The sequence below is a fragment of the Belonocnema kinseyi genome, chromosome 9, assembly GCF_010883055.1.
Source record: "Belonocnema kinseyi isolate 2016_QV_RU_SX_M_011 chromosome 9, B_treatae_v1, whole genome shotgun sequence".
In the NCBI taxonomy this organism is placed as follows: Eukaryota; Metazoa; Arthropoda; class Insecta; order Hymenoptera; family Cynipidae; genus Belonocnema; species Belonocnema kinseyi.
This window is the reverse complement of record NC_046665.1, coordinates 64,274,506-64,293,085: the sequence shown is the minus strand read 5'-3', so window position 1 is coordinate 64,293,085 and position 18,580 is coordinate 64,274,506. Positions and strand designations below refer to the sequence as shown.

At 25.3% G+C, this 18,580-nt stretch overlaps 2 protein-coding genes across 2 annotated transcripts in view; one reads left to right on the top strand and one right to left on the bottom strand.

Annotated features, from left to right (window-relative positions):
* Positions 1-15,910, bottom strand: part of LOC117179748 (protein kinase C) — a 70,866-nt gene extending 54,956 nt beyond the window's left edge. The window contains exons 1-2 of the mRNA XM_033371819.1: positions 15,315-15,910; positions 6,431-6,836 (exon numbers count right to left, since the gene is read on the bottom strand). Of these exons, the coding sequence (XP_033227710.1) occupies positions 6,431-6,766 (336 nt within the window). The 5' untranslated portion in view covers positions 6,767-6,836; positions 15,315-15,910. The remainder of the gene's footprint in view (positions 1-6,430; positions 6,837-15,314) is intronic.
* LOC117179750 (iron-sulfur cluster assembly 2 homolog, mitochondrial) overlaps positions 86-18,580 on the top strand; it is a 27,234-nt gene continuing 8,739 nt past the window's right edge. Inside the window, exon 1 of the mRNA XM_033371822.1 lies at positions 86-289. The gene's annotated coding sequence lies outside the window, so the exon portion shown is untranslated. The remainder of the gene's footprint in view (positions 290-18,580) is intronic.

Below are 18,580 nucleotides of genomic sequence, written 5' to 3'. Positions count from 1 at the left end.
ATAATAATTTTCTGTATTGGTTCACAGAGACTCTGATAATCACTGATAATTATCTGAAGAGTGACTTTTAAGTTGGAAACGTTTATTGACATAATCTTATCTTCTCCAAGAGTGTTCTCAAGTACTGTCTACTGTTTAACAATCTTGAAATTATTTCATCTAAGGCCACATAGTTGTGAGTCACATTTGAGCTTTTGGAGAAAGAGTCTTGGAAAACGTGTACAAAATATAAATGCCAAGTTGTTGTAATCATTAATTTCCCACAAGCTGTAAATGCGTAAACAAAACTGTGAGTACTTTCAAATTTTATACTGTAAATGAGGAAATATAGGTGAAAATAGATTGCGTTCAAAATGAAGAAAGTGGCAAAGATTATTTTAGATTTTTCCACATATAAGCCTTGCACTCACTTCAGAGATAAAAGAATAGTGTAAATAGTCTTACAATTAAAAAAAATACAGTCAAAATCGTGTCATAAAATGTTGTAAGTATTAAAATAACTCTTCAATGTGTATTTAAACTCCCATTTCTTCACTTAAATGCGAACTAAATTGATAGAACCCAAAACCAAAATTCAACCATTTTTAATTGAAAGTTTATTCTGTTCGATTGAAAAGTCTATTATTAAATTTTTCGTTAGGAATTTTTATTTTTTATTAACAAATTTTATTATCTGTTTCTAAGCTTAATTGTTTTGTTGGAAATTCAACAGTTTAGTTGAAAAGTTATACTTTTTGGTTGAAAATTCCACTATTTTGTTGAAACTTCATCTTTTCGGCCAGATAAATCAACAATTTGATTGACAGTTTTTTCCTTCTTGACGAATAAATTTTGTTTCGATTGAAAATTCTACTATATTGTTGAAAATTAATTTTTTTTAGTTTGAAAATGTAGCTATTTCTGTAGAAATTGTATCTTTTTATATTGAAGATTTAATTGCTTTATATAAAATTCATGTTTTCTGCTGGAAAATCAAATTGTTTGGTAGAAATTTTAACTATTTCGTTGAAAATTAATGTATTTATAATGTATTAATGTCCTTTTTGGTAAAAAACAAATTTTTTTTCGTTAAAAGTGTAACTGCCTGCTTGGACTTTGTTGGCTAAATACAACTGTTTCTTATTTTCAATTAAAATATTTTTCCTTAAAATATCAGCTATCACATTTTTCTTCCAGAATTCATCTTTTTATATTGAAAATTCAACTACTTGGTTGAAAATTAAACTACTTTTTAAATTTTAATTTTTTTGGTTAAAGATTAATAATTTCAGTTAAAAATTCATCCTCTATTGTTACAAATTATTACTTTTTAATTGAAAAATGAACTATTTTGTTAAAAAATCAACTGATTGATTGTAAAATAATTTGAATTTTTTTGAAAACTCATATTCTCGAGTTCAAGATTCAATTGTTTGATAGAAATTGAAATTTTATGTTGCGTCTTTGTTGACTAGCGTGTTGTAATTGTTTTTTGTCGATGGAACGACAGTTTTTGATTCAGGTAAGGTAAGTGTGTCAGTTATCGGAAGCTTAAGGCGAAATCCAGATTTCAAATGCTTACAAAACTATATTAAATATATTTAAAGCTTAAAAAATGGGGGTTTTAGAATAAAGCGTACCTTTAGAAAAGTAAATTACTTATTACTTGTAGCATATCCTATTAGAATGAATATTATAAGAAGTTCGAAGTTATAAATACGAGAATGCATGGGTTATCGGCAAGTCAGCATTCTGGCTGTTTCAGTTATCGGTTTCGGTTATCTTTTTGGCCTGAAAATTCCGCAATTTGGTATAAAATTCAAATATTTGGTACAAAATTGAAGTGTTTTGTGGAAAACTCGTTTTATTTATTGAAAATTAATTATCCTTATTAAAAATCGATTTTTACCGTCTTTTGTTAAAAAGCTGAAATTTTGTAATTATAATATTTTTTCTTGTAATATCAGCTATCACATTTTTCTTCCAGAATTCATATTTTTATATTGAAAATTACAACTACTTGGTTGAAAATTAAACTACTTTAAAATTTTTTGTTTTGTTTTGTTAAAGATTCATAATTTTAGTTAACAATTCGTCTATTTTTGTTGCAAATCATTACTTTTTAATCGAAAAATGAAATTTTTCGTTAAAAACTCAATTGATTGTGAAATAATTTTTTGTTTTTTTGTGAAAACTCATATTCTCGAGTTCAATTTTCAATTGTTTGATAGAAATTTAATTTTGGTGTTATGTTTTTGTTGACTAGCGTATTGTAATTGTTTTTTGTCGATGAAACGACAGTTTTTGATTTATGTAGTCTAGGCCAGAATCGTTTTAATTTTTAGCTGTGAAAATGTTTTCAAACGTTTGGTAGAAAATTCGTTTATTTAGCCTGATAATTCCATAATGTGGTATAAAATTCAAATATTTGGCACAAAATTGAACTGTTTTGCGGAAAACTCGTTTTATTTATTGAAAACTAATACCCTTATAAAAAATTAATCGATACCATTTTTTGTTAAAAAGCTGGAATTTTTTGGATTAAAAATTCAACTATTTAATTTAAAATTTATAGAAAAGAAATAAGTCTAAATTAAATCTTAATCAAATAAAATTTGGACTAATATCACACCAATTGTTCAAAATATTTAATAGATAATTTATATAACTTGTTAAAAATTCGTCTCTTTTGGTAGAAAGTTCATCTATTTGGTTAAAAATGTATTAATTTGTTGAAAATTCGTCTTTCTTGGTAGAAAATTTAACTATTTTGTAGAAAATATATATTATTTGGTTGACAATTCGTTTTATTGATGGAAATTCAATTTTTGTTCGTTAAAAATGCAACTGTATCCTTGAAAATTAATCTATGTTAGTTTAGTATTGAAGTATTTTGTTGGAAATTCGTATTTATTTGTTATATTGAACTGTTTCTTTTTATTTCGAATTAAAATCTTTTTTGGTTTAAATATCAAATATTACATTTTTTGTTGAAAATTAGTACGTTCAATTTGAAAATGCAACTGTCTTATAGATAATTCGTCTGTTTGGCTTGAAAGGTCAACAATTTGGTACAAAACTCAACTTATTTGATGTAAAATTGATATTAATTTGTTCACAATTCATCTTTTTGATTGAAAATTTAACAATTTGGTTGACAATTCGACTTTTTTGTAAAAGTTCATCTTTTTCGTTTGAAAATTCAATCATTTTTATCCAAATAACAAAGAAGTTCAAAAATATTTTTAAAGGAAAATTAAAGAAATAGTGGCATTAGCAGACAATTGTGAGAACATAGAATTTAGCTCAACGTTTTTTCGAAAGAGTAGCAAAATCGTGTCATCGCTAAAAAAAGTTCCCGATGTCTGTACGTAAATGCAAAAATTCAGTTTTATTATTTATTTTTTTTTCTAAATTTTAAACAAACAGAGCTAAAGAAAGAATCGATACTAGTTTCGTGGCCGAAACTAATTTTGTAAAATACGTGTGTGTTACGTAAATAAGGAAACAATATTTTGTAGTGTCTTATAGGTCAAAGCCAAGCTTGTCAGTTTTGTGAAAAATCTCTAGAGTAATGCATACAAGTCAAAAGCTACAATTATAAATGGTAAAAGTGACTAAATGTTTTCTGACAAAAGATTCAAAGTCTCGTAAATCAAGTGTAGGAAATACAAAGACATTTCAGAAATGTTTCAAAGATTAAACTTATTAGTTAATTTTCCTTCACTGTTTAGCATTTTTTAAAAGGAATTTCCCTATTCAGATCATTTTTAACCAAAAATAATCACAAATAAATATAAATAATAGAAGTTTTGGATTTTATATTGATACAAAAAGATCTTGGACAACAATACAAACTTGCAAGCTTTTATAAAAGCAATTTATGAAGTACAGCATTATTGTCTCATTCCTGTGTCTTATGCAACTAGCATTTTAAAGCATTATTTTACACTTGTGGCCTTTATAGTCACCAAGAGATAAAACATTAATAGACGAATAATAAAGCAATAAGAAAAGGCCTGCATTTAGAAATGAAAATTTAAACAGCAGAAGCTAAATTACCATTGCATTATGGAATTTGCAATTATAGAAAATGTTATTAGCGAGTCAACATTATCAGAAAATGAAACTGCAACTATAGAAAAATAATCATCTCAACCAAAATTATAACGCTCAAGTAATATTACACGTGAGTAGAATCTAATTTTAGTACAAAGTCACTTATATCAGTACAGGGATGGGTTAAGAAAAATAACTACTGTATTGTTTGAATAATGCGAATATTAGACAGAGAACATTGAAAAAAAAGTTACCTTTTTTTCAGAAAAAAATCAAATTATTCGAGTTTTAAAATTTAACAACAATATCTAAGGTTTATTGAATTGATATTAAATAAACAATGTAAACTTTCGAACAAAATTGAGTGTATTCACAAGCCATGGATAAAGATTTTAATTTTAAGCTGCAAAATTTGCAATATTGCAAGTTAAAATAATTGAATTTGGAAGGATTTAATATTGGATTCTAAAATAATTACATTTGCAAAGATTTAATGATTTTAACTTGCAATATTAAACATTTTCAGCTTCAAATTAAAAAACTGAACAGTGGCCTTCAATATTGTAGAATTTAAATTTGGAAAATATTAACATTTGAAATAAATTTAATAAAATTAGGGGGAGTATTCAAGTATTTAATTCTAAATTCTTCCGAAAGTGAAAAAGTGACGCACTGGCAGGCTTTAAGTAAACATAAAAATGGTACTTTTTCAAACCCTGAACGATCCGAATTAAGGTAATTGTCGTCCCAAAAATAAAATCTCTGAAAAACATCATTTTTATATGATTTTAAGAATCAAAATAATATAAGTGCTGATGTCATTTCAAATAAAACATTAGTTTTAAGCTAAAAATTGCAAAACTTACAAGAAACATTTAGTTTAATAATATTTTTTGCCACTTATTTTTCCTTTAGTGTCGCTTCTTACTAATTTTGAAAGTAAATTTTTCTATAGTTAAAATCGTTAAAACAATTCGTTTTAAGACAATTTTTAACAAATAACTTTATTAGAAGATTTTTACTTAGTTTAGTACACCAAATTTCCGGTCTTTTCGCGGCCCAGCTGTTCCTAGGAACAAAATTTAGGGTCTTTTTCAGGTTTTCCAGGTCAAGAAATCAAGTTCTTCCAGGTCTTTTTTGAAATTTCTAAAATTCTTAAAATATTTTGAAATCCTTATAGATTCCTTGAAATATTTTCGAAATCTTTCAGAAATCTTTTGTACTCGTTTGAAACTATTGAAACATTTGGAATCTTTGTGAAATTTTTAAAAATATTCTAAGTATTTTGAAATTATTTAAAATCTTTGAAATATTTTGAAATCTTTGAAGTTTTTGTGAAATATTTCTGAAATATTTTGTATTCATTTAAAATCGTTAAAATATTTGAAATTGAAAAAAAATCAAATCTTTGAAATGTTCTGAAATCTTAGAAATATGGTTGACCATACCCTTTTTAAAATCTTTTAAACATATTTGAAATCGTTTAAAATCTTTAGAAATGTTTTGAAATCTTTGAAATAGATTTGGAATTTTTTATACTCATTTTAAATCATTAAAATATTTGAAATATTTTTAAATTTTTGTAAAATCTTTAAAATCCTTAAAATGTTAGTTAAATGTTTTGAAATATTTTTAAATCTATATGAAATCTTTGAAATCTTTCTTTAATATTTGTTCGTGAAATCTTTTGAGATTGTTTCAAATCTTTGAAATCTGATGTAATATACAATTTTGGAAATCTTTGAAATCTTCTGAAATCCTTATGAATTCTCTGAAATATTTTTGAGATTTTTTGTATTCATTTAAAATTATTAAAATATTTGAAATCTTTGTGAAATGTTTTGAAATCTTCTAAAACATTTCGAAACTATTTAAAACCTTTAAACTGTTTTGAAATATTTGACATCTGATGTACACAAAATATTTAAAATGCTTGTAGTCTTTTGTTAGTTTTAAAATCTTTATGAAATGTTCGAAATGTTTGTGAAATTTTCGAAATTTTATCTACAAGTCTTTAGTATTATTTTGTAACCTTTTGAAATCTGGTTGTATACTCAAGAACCGAGTGATGAACCCCTCAAAAACTGTCTTAAAAGAAAAACCAAAATTCAAATTCAAGGTTCTCGTTTGAAATTCAAGGAAATTTCCAGATTTTCAAGGTTTTCATATCGCTTATCGCATATGGACTAAGTCTCATTTAAAGTGTTAGGATAAATTTCTCTACTAAAACTTCGGAAAAAAAAATTATAGTCAGAAAATAAATTCACTCTCATTTCGCGGTTTTCCCAGTGGATGATAAACTCCACCTCTGACACGCAAATTTCCTATTGCAGAGATACTCTAAAAGAGGCAAGAATCAAGAATAAAAATAAAGAAATGTTCTCATACACACCCAAAAGTCAGCAGTCTCATCATCCCTTTGGACGAGTTCCTCAAAAGGGATGCAACAGTTTGCCACAAAATCATCTGGTGGCAGGGCAGCATTGTGGAAGACGGTGAGGTTCAGCATCATAGCATCCTGCACGTCGTGGGTGAAGCTCTCATTCCAAACAGGATCAAATGTCTTAGGCTTGGTTGATGAACGATCCAATGGATTCTCATCAACATCCATCGACACATAAGGATCCAGGATCGGCGACTCGTCCTGCCAGAATTTTCGCTGCTTGTCGGTCGCCCTGAGCCCCGAGGCCTCGCATATCTCCACCTTTATTTTTCCCGTGAACATCATGGACTGTATTTACAGATATGAGGTGCCGAAGGACAAAATGAGAGATAGTTGTCACGGGGCTGTCATCCGGCTGTCAACGATAATAGTCGAGGCGTTAGGTACTTGTCGGTGGTAATAACTGAAGGGTCGCACGACAAAACGAATAAACCCACATTTGATTGGTTTGCAGGAGACAAAAAACTGGCTATAAAATCCAATTTTTAAATTTAATTCAAAATTGAGAATTCAGTTTCTTGATTATTAGTTGTTGAATGAAATAAAAAATACCGAATTGGAAAATTCCCGAATAATAAAATTCTTGAATTATAAAATTCCCGGCAGTTAGTAATATTATCGAATTGGAAAATTCCTGAAGAATAAAATACCCGTCAGAAAATTGCCGATTCATAAAATATCCGAATTGGAAAAGTCCCGAATTATAAAATTCAAGAAATTAAACAACAACAATTTTTTATAAATATATTTGATTGATACAAATACAATAATGAAATATATATTTGTTTCAATTATTTTCAATACTCAAAATTTCGAAAATTGTTTGAATTTAAAATAACAATAATTTGAAATAAAATATTTCTGGGTGACACATTCTTTAATGTTCATAGAATTTGAAAAAATACAAAAAACGTTCACAAAAATCGAATTTTAAATTTATATATATTTTGTTTGAAAACAGTTATAAGGTACGATGAAAATTAAGAGTGATTTTTTTGGTCCAAGGGGCTAATTTGGTCAAATTTAGAAGTTGTCAAAAAATCAAAATTTTAAGTTCAAAAAACAAGAATTTAGCTTGCCGCTATTGAGTTCCTGAATTTATGCACTGCAATCAATAAAATATATTTATAGAAAAATTGTAATTGTTTGGTTTCTTGAATTTTACAATTCGGAAATTTTCAAATTCGGATACGTTATAATTAGGCATTTTTTGACGGGTATTGTATTCTTCGTGAATTTTACAATTCACTAATATTATTAACTGCCGGGAATTTTATTATTCGGGTATTTTCCAAGTCGGTAATATTATAAACTTGCGTGAATTTTATTGTTCGGGAATTTTATAATTCGGCAATTTTATTATTCGAGAATTTTATTATTCGGGAATTTCCCAATCCGGTATTTTTATTTTTTGTAAATTTTATTATTCGCGAATTTTAATATTCGGGAATTTTCCAATTCAGGATTTATACTTTTCGGCAATTTTATTATTTGGTGATTTTATAATTCGTGAATTTTACAGTGTCGGGAATTTTATTTTTCGGGATTTTTCAGTCTTTGCGAAAAGAGTTTGTTTGAAAAAAGTCAACCACTTCCAAATAAGCAAGCCTTGGACTCACTTCAGACATAAAAAAATAGTGCAAATAGTGTCACACATTTTTTTAAATAGTGTTATAGAAATTTTCAAGTAATGGAAAATTAAATTTATATTTTAAGCAACATTTCCAGTTTTTTAAGCTAATATTTTTAAAGTATTAAAAATGGACTTCAATTTTTATTTTAAATAAAAATATTTCTTTTGTCTATCAACTGTTCAAACTCGGTTGAAAAGTTTACTATAAAATTTTTGGTCCAGAATTATTCTTTTTGGTTAGAAAATCTATTATTTGGTTCAAAAATTGAATTTATATGATTGAAAATTTAACAATTTTGTTCAAAAGTCATATTTTATTGTTAAAAATTCTACTTTTTTGTTAAAAAAATTCGTCTTGAGGGCCTGAAATTCAGCAATTTGATGGAACTTTTCTTTATCTCTTGACTAAAAAACTTTTTTAATTCAGAATTCAACTACTTTTTTTAACGTTAATTTTGTTGGTTGTAAAGTACATTGCTCACTGTGGAAACTTCACCTTTTTTTGTTAAAAGGACAACTTTCTGATATGAAATCAATCTGTTTTGGTTGAAAATAACCTTCTTTGTTAAACATTCCATTGTCCTTTTTAGAAAATTCGTCTTTTTTATAGACAATTAAACATTTGGTTGCAAATTTATGTATTTTGTTGAAAATTCGTCTTTTTTGGAAGCAAATCAATTTTGTTGTTAAAAATCCAATTGTTTAGTTGAAAATAATTCTGTTTTAGTTAAGAATTCAAATATTATTTTGAAAATTTGCTTTTAATGATGAAATTCAACTGTCTTATATTAAATTAATTTTTCTTGTTAAAATATCAACTATTACTTTTTTTTGTAAATTAATCTTTTTAGATTGAACATTCGACTCTTCGGTGGAAAGTTGGACTGCTTTTTTAAAAGTTAATTTTTTTGGTTGATAATTAATCATTTTTGAAAAATAGTTTTTTGTTGTTATCACATTTTTTTACTGAAAATTAAACTATTTTGTTGAAAATTCAACTGCTTCGTTGGAAATTAGTTTTCTGTTAAAAATTAATATTCTCGAGTTGAAAGTTCAATTGTTTCGTACAAATTTAATCTTTTTAGCTTGAAAAATCTACTATTTGGTACAAAATTAGTTGCTTTTTTTTACTTAAAATTAATTCTCCTTAACGAAATGTAACTACTTTATTTTTTGTTCAAAATGTATCTTTTTTAGATAAGAAATTTAACTATTTATTTTTAAAAAATTTAGAAACAAAAGAAATATAAAATAAAAATTAATTAAATAACACTTGGATCTTCTTGTTTTAAAATTTAACTATTTCGTTAAAAATGTATGTATTTGATTGTAATTCATCTTTTTTAGTAGAAAATTAATCTACGGCGTTGTAAAATAATTTTTTGTTGCAAATGTAACTATTAGGTAGAAAATTCAACTGTTTTGCAGAAAGCAAATCTTTTTGCTTAAAAGTGGAACTATTTGATTAAAAATTAATCTGTTTTAATTGAGAATTCAACTACTTTATTGGAATTTCATCGTTTTAGCTTCAGTTAAACTGTTTTTTTAATTAAAAATGAAAATATTTTCTTGTTTTAAATATATCAACTTTGTTAAAAATTCGACCATTTGGTTAATAATTATTTTTTACACGATTATCGAAGAGGCCTAAATATTTTTGTAATTAAAAATCGATTTCTTTATTCAATTAAAAACTGAGCATTTTTCCTTTCCAGATTATCAGTTGCTGAATGGAGGAAAGATTTATTTTTAAAAATTAACCATTTCTGAGAAAATATAACGGGAAGTTTTAAAAAAATTTGCGTTCCTATTTATTTCTCAAAAGAACGTAGGGCTTGAACCTGAAATTCTTTAGACTTCCAATGCGACCTAAATTGATGGTGGAATCTTGTGCTTTAAGATGATTACATTCAAGTATAAGCTTAAACCTTTAAACCCTATCAGAAGTCTCTCGGACGTCAAGTTCACCTCCGTCAATTGTTTTTTTTTTTAATGGCAAGAAACGCGTTTGCTCTCAATTTTCTCAAAAACTTTAGAGGATAGAAATATTTATTCCGGGTTCGGATTCAGCGACCCAAAAAGTACAAAAACACGTATTTTTGGTCTCGGTTCGACAAAATGTGGGTTGATTCGTTTCACTGTGTTAGCCTTCAACTCAGGAATGTATTCCTTTACATATTTTTGCTTAAATCATTTTGATGGGACTCCCTATATTTATTTTTCAAATTTGAAACTTGGAATTAATTATATTACATGAGGAGTAAAAATATGGAGTATCGCGGTGAACCTCAATATGATTTAACCCAGACCCTTGCACTGTACATTTTCCTGTGAATTTTAAGGGTAATTTCCAAAGTATTTTTCAACAAGGACCAAAATCTTTTAATTAGTCGTTGTTTATTAAAATTATGCCAGCATAATAAAAATTATATAATAATATTTATTTTATGAAAGTAATATTTTTTAAATTTTTAATTAAAAAATAAAAATTTATAATTTAATTCGAATGGTTTATTTAGCTATTTATCTATCTTTTTCAAGTAAAAATCGCATATGAGTATCATTTAATTAGCATCGTTAACAAATTGAAGAAATCAAACCTAACCCGTTAAAAGAAGACCAGTATAGTATCAAATTGAACGAAAAATTCAACTTCAAACATTAATAATTAGACACTTTGAATTTGAATTGTTCAAGATTTCACCATTTCATTTTTAATTAAAAACCCTAATAGTTGAAAAATGTTCAATTGAATGCGTTAAAAATTCAACAATTTTAGAGCAATGAATTAAAAATGATTTGAATTTATATTTAAATCATGAAAAAAGTATCCAATTCAAATTGAAACCTTTTTATAAGAGCAGTATAGTACCAAATCAAAATAAAAAATAAATTTTAAACATTAATAATAATTAGATAATTACAAAGTATTAAAACTAAAAAAGATTTTGAACGGAATACTTCATAATTAAAGCTTAATGGTTGAATATTTTCAAATTGAACATTTTAAATTCAAAATATTTCATAATGATGACAAGACTTCATTTTAAATTAAAAACGTTAATCGTTAAACAAATTTTAATTCAATAATTTTGAATTTAAACATTAAAAATGGAAATAATTCAAATATGAAGCCTTATTAGTTGAATAATTTTAAAGTTTAACGATTTTTAAAGCCTTCAAAATGCAATTATTTTAATTTGAAAGCGTTATAAATTCAACAATTTTCAAGAGAATGCTTTAAAAATGAATAATTTTAGATCAATGTATTGAAAATATTTGAAGCAGAACAGTATAGTACTAAAATATACATTAATAACTAAATACTTTCACACTTTTAAAACTGAAAACGATTATTAAGAGACAATTTTGAAATTGAAGCTTGACGGTTGAATATTCTCAAGTTGTATCATTCAAACTCAGAGAATTGGATAATTTCAAATTGAAAAAGCTTAAAAATGGCAATAATTAAAATCGAATAATTTCAAAATGAAAGCCTTAATAATAAATAAAATATATATAATTAAGGAATTGAAAATTTGAATAAAAAAGCAATTTTAGATTTTAGTTTATAAAATAGAATTTTTGTTTAATTTAAACATTTTGAATCAGAAGTTTTAAAAAGTTAAATCTTTGAGAAATGTACAATTCCAACACAGAACCCTTAATACTTTATCAATTTCATATTGAAGTTTCAACTCTAATTTTAGATACTCATTTTTAAACATATTTAAATCATCATTTTTTCGTTTCAAGCGTTTCTAAATTGCAATTATTGATTTTTCAACAGTGATAAATAATAATTGGTCAATTAGAAGAGTGCTCCTGCACAAATGCAATTAAAAATAAATTAACCATTTTTAAAACATGCTTTATAGTTCACAAGATTCTATTTTTCTATCGTAGCAAAAAGAGTTAGTCCGAAAACATTTTTAATGTATACCAACTTAAATAGAACATTATTTTATAAATAAATTCAATTCATCATATTTTTTAAATAAAGCCAGAATGGCTTTATTTATTAAATTATATATAATTTTTATATATAATATATATATATAATTTAATAATTATTAAATTTTGGAATGCTCTGAAATTTCAAGTTGAACTATTGCCAAGACATTCAATTTTGCAGTAAATAATATTCATCGATTTAAATTTGCAATTGCTCAATTTAAAATAGCTTGTGTTTCCAATTGAAAATTGTTAAACTATGTGGGTTTTGATTGGAAACAAAATGGTCCAATTCTCAAATATTCACATTTACACATAAAAATTGTTTAATGTAAAACGTTTTTATTTTGAAATTGTTTTATTTATACAGTTTGCATATGAAATTCTTAAATATTATGAATTAAAAATTTTTTGCCTACTGAAGATTTTAATTTTACGCTTTACGAGTTTGGATGATTTAAATTTAACTGCTTTAAACTTGAAATTTTCCAAGTTGAAATGATCAATTTGAGAATATTCATTCATCAAGCTTGAATTTCAAATTATTCACTTCACAACTGTTTTTAGTTTGAAACTATCTAATTATTAATGTTTCCATTTTTATTTTCGTTTGATTTGGCACTATACTGTTCTTTATCAAAAAATTTCAGTTTGAATTTGTTCACTTTTTAACGTTTTTAATTTACTGTCAAATAATTTTCAAAACATACATTGATCTAAAATTATTCAAACTTTAACGCATTCAATTGAAAATTGTTCAATTTAAAATGATAGAAATAAAAATATTATTACATTTTGAAGACTTTAGAAGTATTCAAACTTGAGAATTATTCAAGTAATAAGGCTTTATATTTGGAATTGTCTAATTTTTAATATCTAAATGCAAAATTATTACATTGAAAATTGTTGAACTATTAGGGGTTTTATATTAAATAAATCCTTGAAATCTTCAGATTCACATTCACACAAGAAAAAATTGTTTAATTTCAAACAATATTCTTTGGAAATTTTCTTATTTATAAGGTTTGAATCCGAAATACTTGAATATTTTAAGTTTGAAATTGTTTAACTGTAAAAGATTTTAAATTCACGTTTTAAAAGTTTGAATGTATTCATTTTAAAATACTCAATCATCAAGTTTCAATTTAATTTGGTACTATACTGTTCTTTTTCCAAAAGTTTTTTATTTGACTTTGTCGTTTTTATAACGATTTCAATTAAAAGTCAAATAATTGTCAATACATTGATCTAAAATTATTAATTTTCACGCATTCACTAGAAACTTGTTGAATTCAAAACGCTTTCGATTTAAAATTATTGCATTTTGATGACTTAACAAATTTTTTAACTTAAAAATTATTTGACTAATAAGGCTTCATATTAATTTTTTTTTCAATTTTTAATATCTGAATTCTAAAGTATAAAATAAAATTTTTTTCACTATTGCCGTTTTTAATTTAGAATAAAATATTAACATTTAAACAACTGGAAATTGTTTAATTTTAAACAATGTTATTTGAAAATTGTATTATATATAAAGTTTCAATATGAAATTATTAAATATTTTCAATTTAAAAATATCCAATCATCAAGTTTTAATTTTAAATTATTCCTTTCAGAATCGTTTTCATTCTTAAGACTTTGAAATTATCTAATTATAATTGTCTAAAATTTATTATTTATTTTCATTCAGTACTTTACTGTTCTCATTAAAAATGTTTAGATTTAAATTCTTAATTTTTTAAATGAATTAAACCTAAAGTGAAATAATTTTCAATTCATTGATCTACTTTTTTTTATTTTCAGCGCATTTAATTCAAAATTGTTCAATTTAAAACGCCTAAGAGTCAAAATTATTGCATTTTGAAGACCTTAAAGTTCTTGGAAAGTTAAAAATTGTTCATCTAATAAGGTTTTGTATTAAAAATTTTCCAATTTTTAATAGATAAATTCAAAATTAGTAAATCGAAAATTGTTCAACCAATATGAGTTCAAATTTGAAAATTTCCAATTTTTAATATATAAATTCAAAATTAGTACATTGAAAATTGTTCAACGAATAAGGCTTTATGCTTTAAATTTTTCAATTTTTAATAGGTAAATTCAAAATTAGTGAATTGGAAATTGTTAAACTATTAGGGGTTTTAATTAAAAATGAAATGATGAAATCTTCAACAATTTACATTCACATAACTTAAAATTGTTTAATTTCAAACTATTTGATTTAGAAATTGTCTTACAAAGTTCAAATCTGAAAATAATAAATATTTTGAATGTTAAATTTTGAGTTTGACAATAAACAACCCTCAAAGTTTTAATTTCAAAGGTTTTAATTTGAATTATTAATTTTTTAACAATTTAAATTTAAAGCCAAATCATTTTTAAATACATTGATCTAAAATCATTCAATTTTTAGTGCGTACAATTGAAAATTGTTCAATTTACATCGCTTGAAATTTAAAATCATATATGCATTTTAAAGGTTTTAAAAGTCTTTAATCTTTAAAATGATTGAAACTTTTTATTTGGAAATTGTCTTATTTTTAAAATCTAAATCTAAAATTATTGAACATTTTCAACTTAATTTTTAATTATCAAGCTTTAATTTCAAATCAAACCTTTCATAATAGTTTTTAGTTTAAAATTTGTTTGAATTTTATTATTTATTTTGATTCGGTACTATACTGTTCTTTTTTAAAAGGTTTCAATATGAATTTTTTCATTATTTAGCAATTTAAATTTAAAGTCAAATAACCTTCAATACATTGAACTAAAAATATTAAATTTTTAACTAAAAACGCTTTCAAATTAAAATTATTGCATTTTAAAGGCTTTAAAGTTTTCAAACCTAAAAATTATTTAACTACTACATCTGAAATTGTATAATTTTTAACAGATTAAAATCTAAAATCACACAACTATCGATGTTTCAAATTATAGTTGTTAAATTTCAACGGCGCTGAATGTATAAAGATAATTAATCACAGAAAACTATTAACGGTACTGCCCAAAACTTTAAATTGAAAAATGTGCAAACTATGTATCTGCATGTGCCATGTCGGAAAATTAAAAAAAAAGAGTAGAAAATTAGTAAACAAAATTCTTGAAAGAAGAATCAAATCTAAATACAAGAGTCTTTCATAAAATTTGTCAAGTGACATTTCCATGCTTAATCTGACACTCTGGTTTAAGCCAAATAACAAAATTATTCCAGAGTCAATTCCCTCTAAAAAATCGTTTCCTTACCTGATGACTGAACTATAAGGCTATAGAGTCCTGGTTAAAAGTTGGAAATTTCAGTCGTACTTTGTCAGAAACGAAGGCTGCTTTTGGATGAATTTTTGCCGATGATTTCGAGGATCGTGGTTCCTTGGAGCATCGAGTCGAATCGAGTCGAATCCGTCAGTCTTCTCGGGAGCCAAGATTCCTGGTGACTTTGGCGAGCGTCGCCTCGGTTGGCTCCCTCGCCGTCTCCGTCGAGAAGGTAATTATAAACACCACGACCCGCACGTCGCGTTTACACATAACAGAGGCGGAAACGGAAGCTAGAGTAGGACAGGAGGTTCGTCCAAGGCGAAGGCGAAATCGAGAAGCAACAGCAGGGCGGACAAATGGGGATAGAAGCTGGATCTCTAGTTCCTGGCGAGCTGGAAAACCTTTTTGGAGCTGTCCTGACAGCCATAGGTCGGCTTCACCGTTCACACGCGAAATCCCCTCGGGCACGGTCCGATGTCGCCTTTCACTAGGTCTATGCGACGACTCCCTTTCTTGATTCTCAAACCAATCGCTCGATTGGTCGCTCCGAATCTCTGATCCGTCACGACAGAGAGGCTACTCCGCCGCGCATACGTAGAAGGTCGAGGCTAGGCTTCGTTCGTCAGGGATGCGAGTCAATGAAACGTTTCCCTGAAACATTGAAACTTTCCAACGTTTCTCAATGTTTCTCGCAATATATTTTATTCAAGTTCAAACGCCCTATTCAATTTTTGACCGAATAATTGAGTTTTCAACCAAATATTTGAATTTTCAACCAAAAGAAATTGATTCTGGAAAAAAAATATAATGCTAGATTTTGTAATAAAAAAGAATTAGCTAAATTAGCTTTCAACATAAAAGTTTATTTTTCTACCAAAATTATACCAAAAGATTAATTTTATACCTAAAGGGATGCATTTTCAACAAAGTAGTAGAATTTTTTAAGAAAAAGTTGAATTTTCAAACATATATTGAAAATTTCAACAAAAATTATTATTAGTTAATTTATTACTTATTATTAATTGTTAATCATTATTATTTATTTATTTTCTTGAAAAAAAAACGATTAAACTTCAAACCAAAAACTGTTGCAGTTTCAAACAAAAAATTTGACTGAATAGTTGCATTTACAATTAAGCAGTTGAACATTAAATAAAAAGAGACGATTTTTTTACAAAATAGTTGAACTTTTAAACAAATAGTTGAATTTTTAATTAAATGGACGGATTTAAAATAAAAAGAGATTAAAATTAATACAAAAACAGTTGCATTTTCAACAAAATAATTGAATTTTCGACCAAAAAATTATAAACTTATTTCATTAAACTTATTAAATTTTCAAGGAAATAAATGAGTTTTCAACATAACAATTAATTTTTCAACATAATAGACGAATTTTTAATTCAGAAAATGATTTCTCAACAAAAAATAAAATAGCTGATGTTTCTACCAAAAACGATTAAATTTCTAACAAAATCGATGCATTTTTAAACCAAAAAGATGATTTTTCAACCAAGAATTTTAGTTCTCTACTAAAAAAGAGAACTAAACAAAAATGAATTGTTAAACAAGCAGTTGTTTTTTCAAGTAAAAAATATGAATTTTCAACCAAAAATGAAGAATTTAAATATTCAGTAAAAGCCAAAGAAAAAAAATTTTCAACAAACCAAACACAAATTTAAAAAAAATAGTCAAGCCAGGTCAAACCATATATAATCAAATTTCAAAATATTATTATTAGGTAATTTATTAATTATAATTTTTTTTGGTAAGAAAATGATTAAACTTCAACACTAAACTGTTGGACTTTCAAATGAAAAGAAAAAAAAATGTTACCAAACAGTTGCATTTACAAACAAGCAGTTATATTTTAATAAAAGGAGAAGATTTTTTCAAAAAATAGTTGAACTTTTAAACAAATAGTTTAATTTTTAATTGAATGGATGGATTTATAAAAGAAGAGATTAAACTTCATGCAAAAACAGTTTCATTTTCAACTAAATAGTTGCAGTATTAGGCCAAAAAGACGATTTTTATACAAGAAAGTTGAATTTTCAACCTACAAAAATTTAATTTTCAACCAAAAGATGAATTCTCAACAAAGAATGTAATAGTTGGTATTTTAGTTAAGAAGGTTATGATTTAATTAAACGTTCAAGGAAATAAATGTTTTTTCAACAAAACAATTAATTTTTCAACATAATAGTCGAATTTTTATTTCAGAAAATGAATTCTCAACAAAAAATAAAATAGCTGATGTTTCTACCAAAAACGATTAATTTCTACCAAAAACGATGCTTTCTAAAACAAAAAAGATGATTTTTTAACCAACAATTTTATTTTTCTACTACTAAAGAGAATTTAAAAAACGAATTAGAACAAGTGGTTTAACTTTAAATCAAAATAGACGTTTTTAAAATAAAATAGTTGAACTTCCAACCAAATATTTGAGTTTTTAAACAAAAGATGAATTTTCAACAAAAAATATTATAATTGACAATTCCAACAAAAATTTAATAAAATGCACGCGCACTTTTCAATGATATATTTAAATTTTCAAGGAAAGAAATTAATTTTCAAAAAGACGAATTTTCAATGAAATATTTGAACTTTAATTTCAAAGAGACTTAAAAACTTTTGCTCCAAATTGTTTAATTTTCAATTTGAAAAGACAAATTCTCTACAATGCAGTTTAATTTATAACAAAAAATTTTATTTTCAATTGAATAGTTGAATTTTAACCAAATAGATTAATTTTCCAGAAAAAAGGCACATTTAAAACTTTTAAAGAAACAAGTCACATTTATGAACAAAGAGATAAATTTTCAAATTATATGATGAATCATGAATTAAAATAATTAAATTTTCAGTCAAAGAAGTAATTTGTAACAACAACAATAAAAGGAATTTTAAACAATATATTTAAATTTTTCAACTAGAAAGATGAACTTTCGACTAAAATTATGAATCCTCGAACAAAAAATTACTTTGCAACAAGGTAATTGAATTTTAAAACAAAAAAGATGAATTTTCAATGGAAAATGTAGTAACAAAATTGATACCAAATTTTGGATTTCTCTATTGCGAAGAATGCATTTTCTACAAAGCAGTAGAATTTTCAACAAAAAAGGTTAATTTTGGATCAACTAGTTCAATTTTCAACCAATAAAAGCGATTTCTCAACAAAAAAATTAAGTTTTCAACAAACAGGATTACTTTTGATCAAAAGTGTTGAACTTTGAACAAAATAATTACAT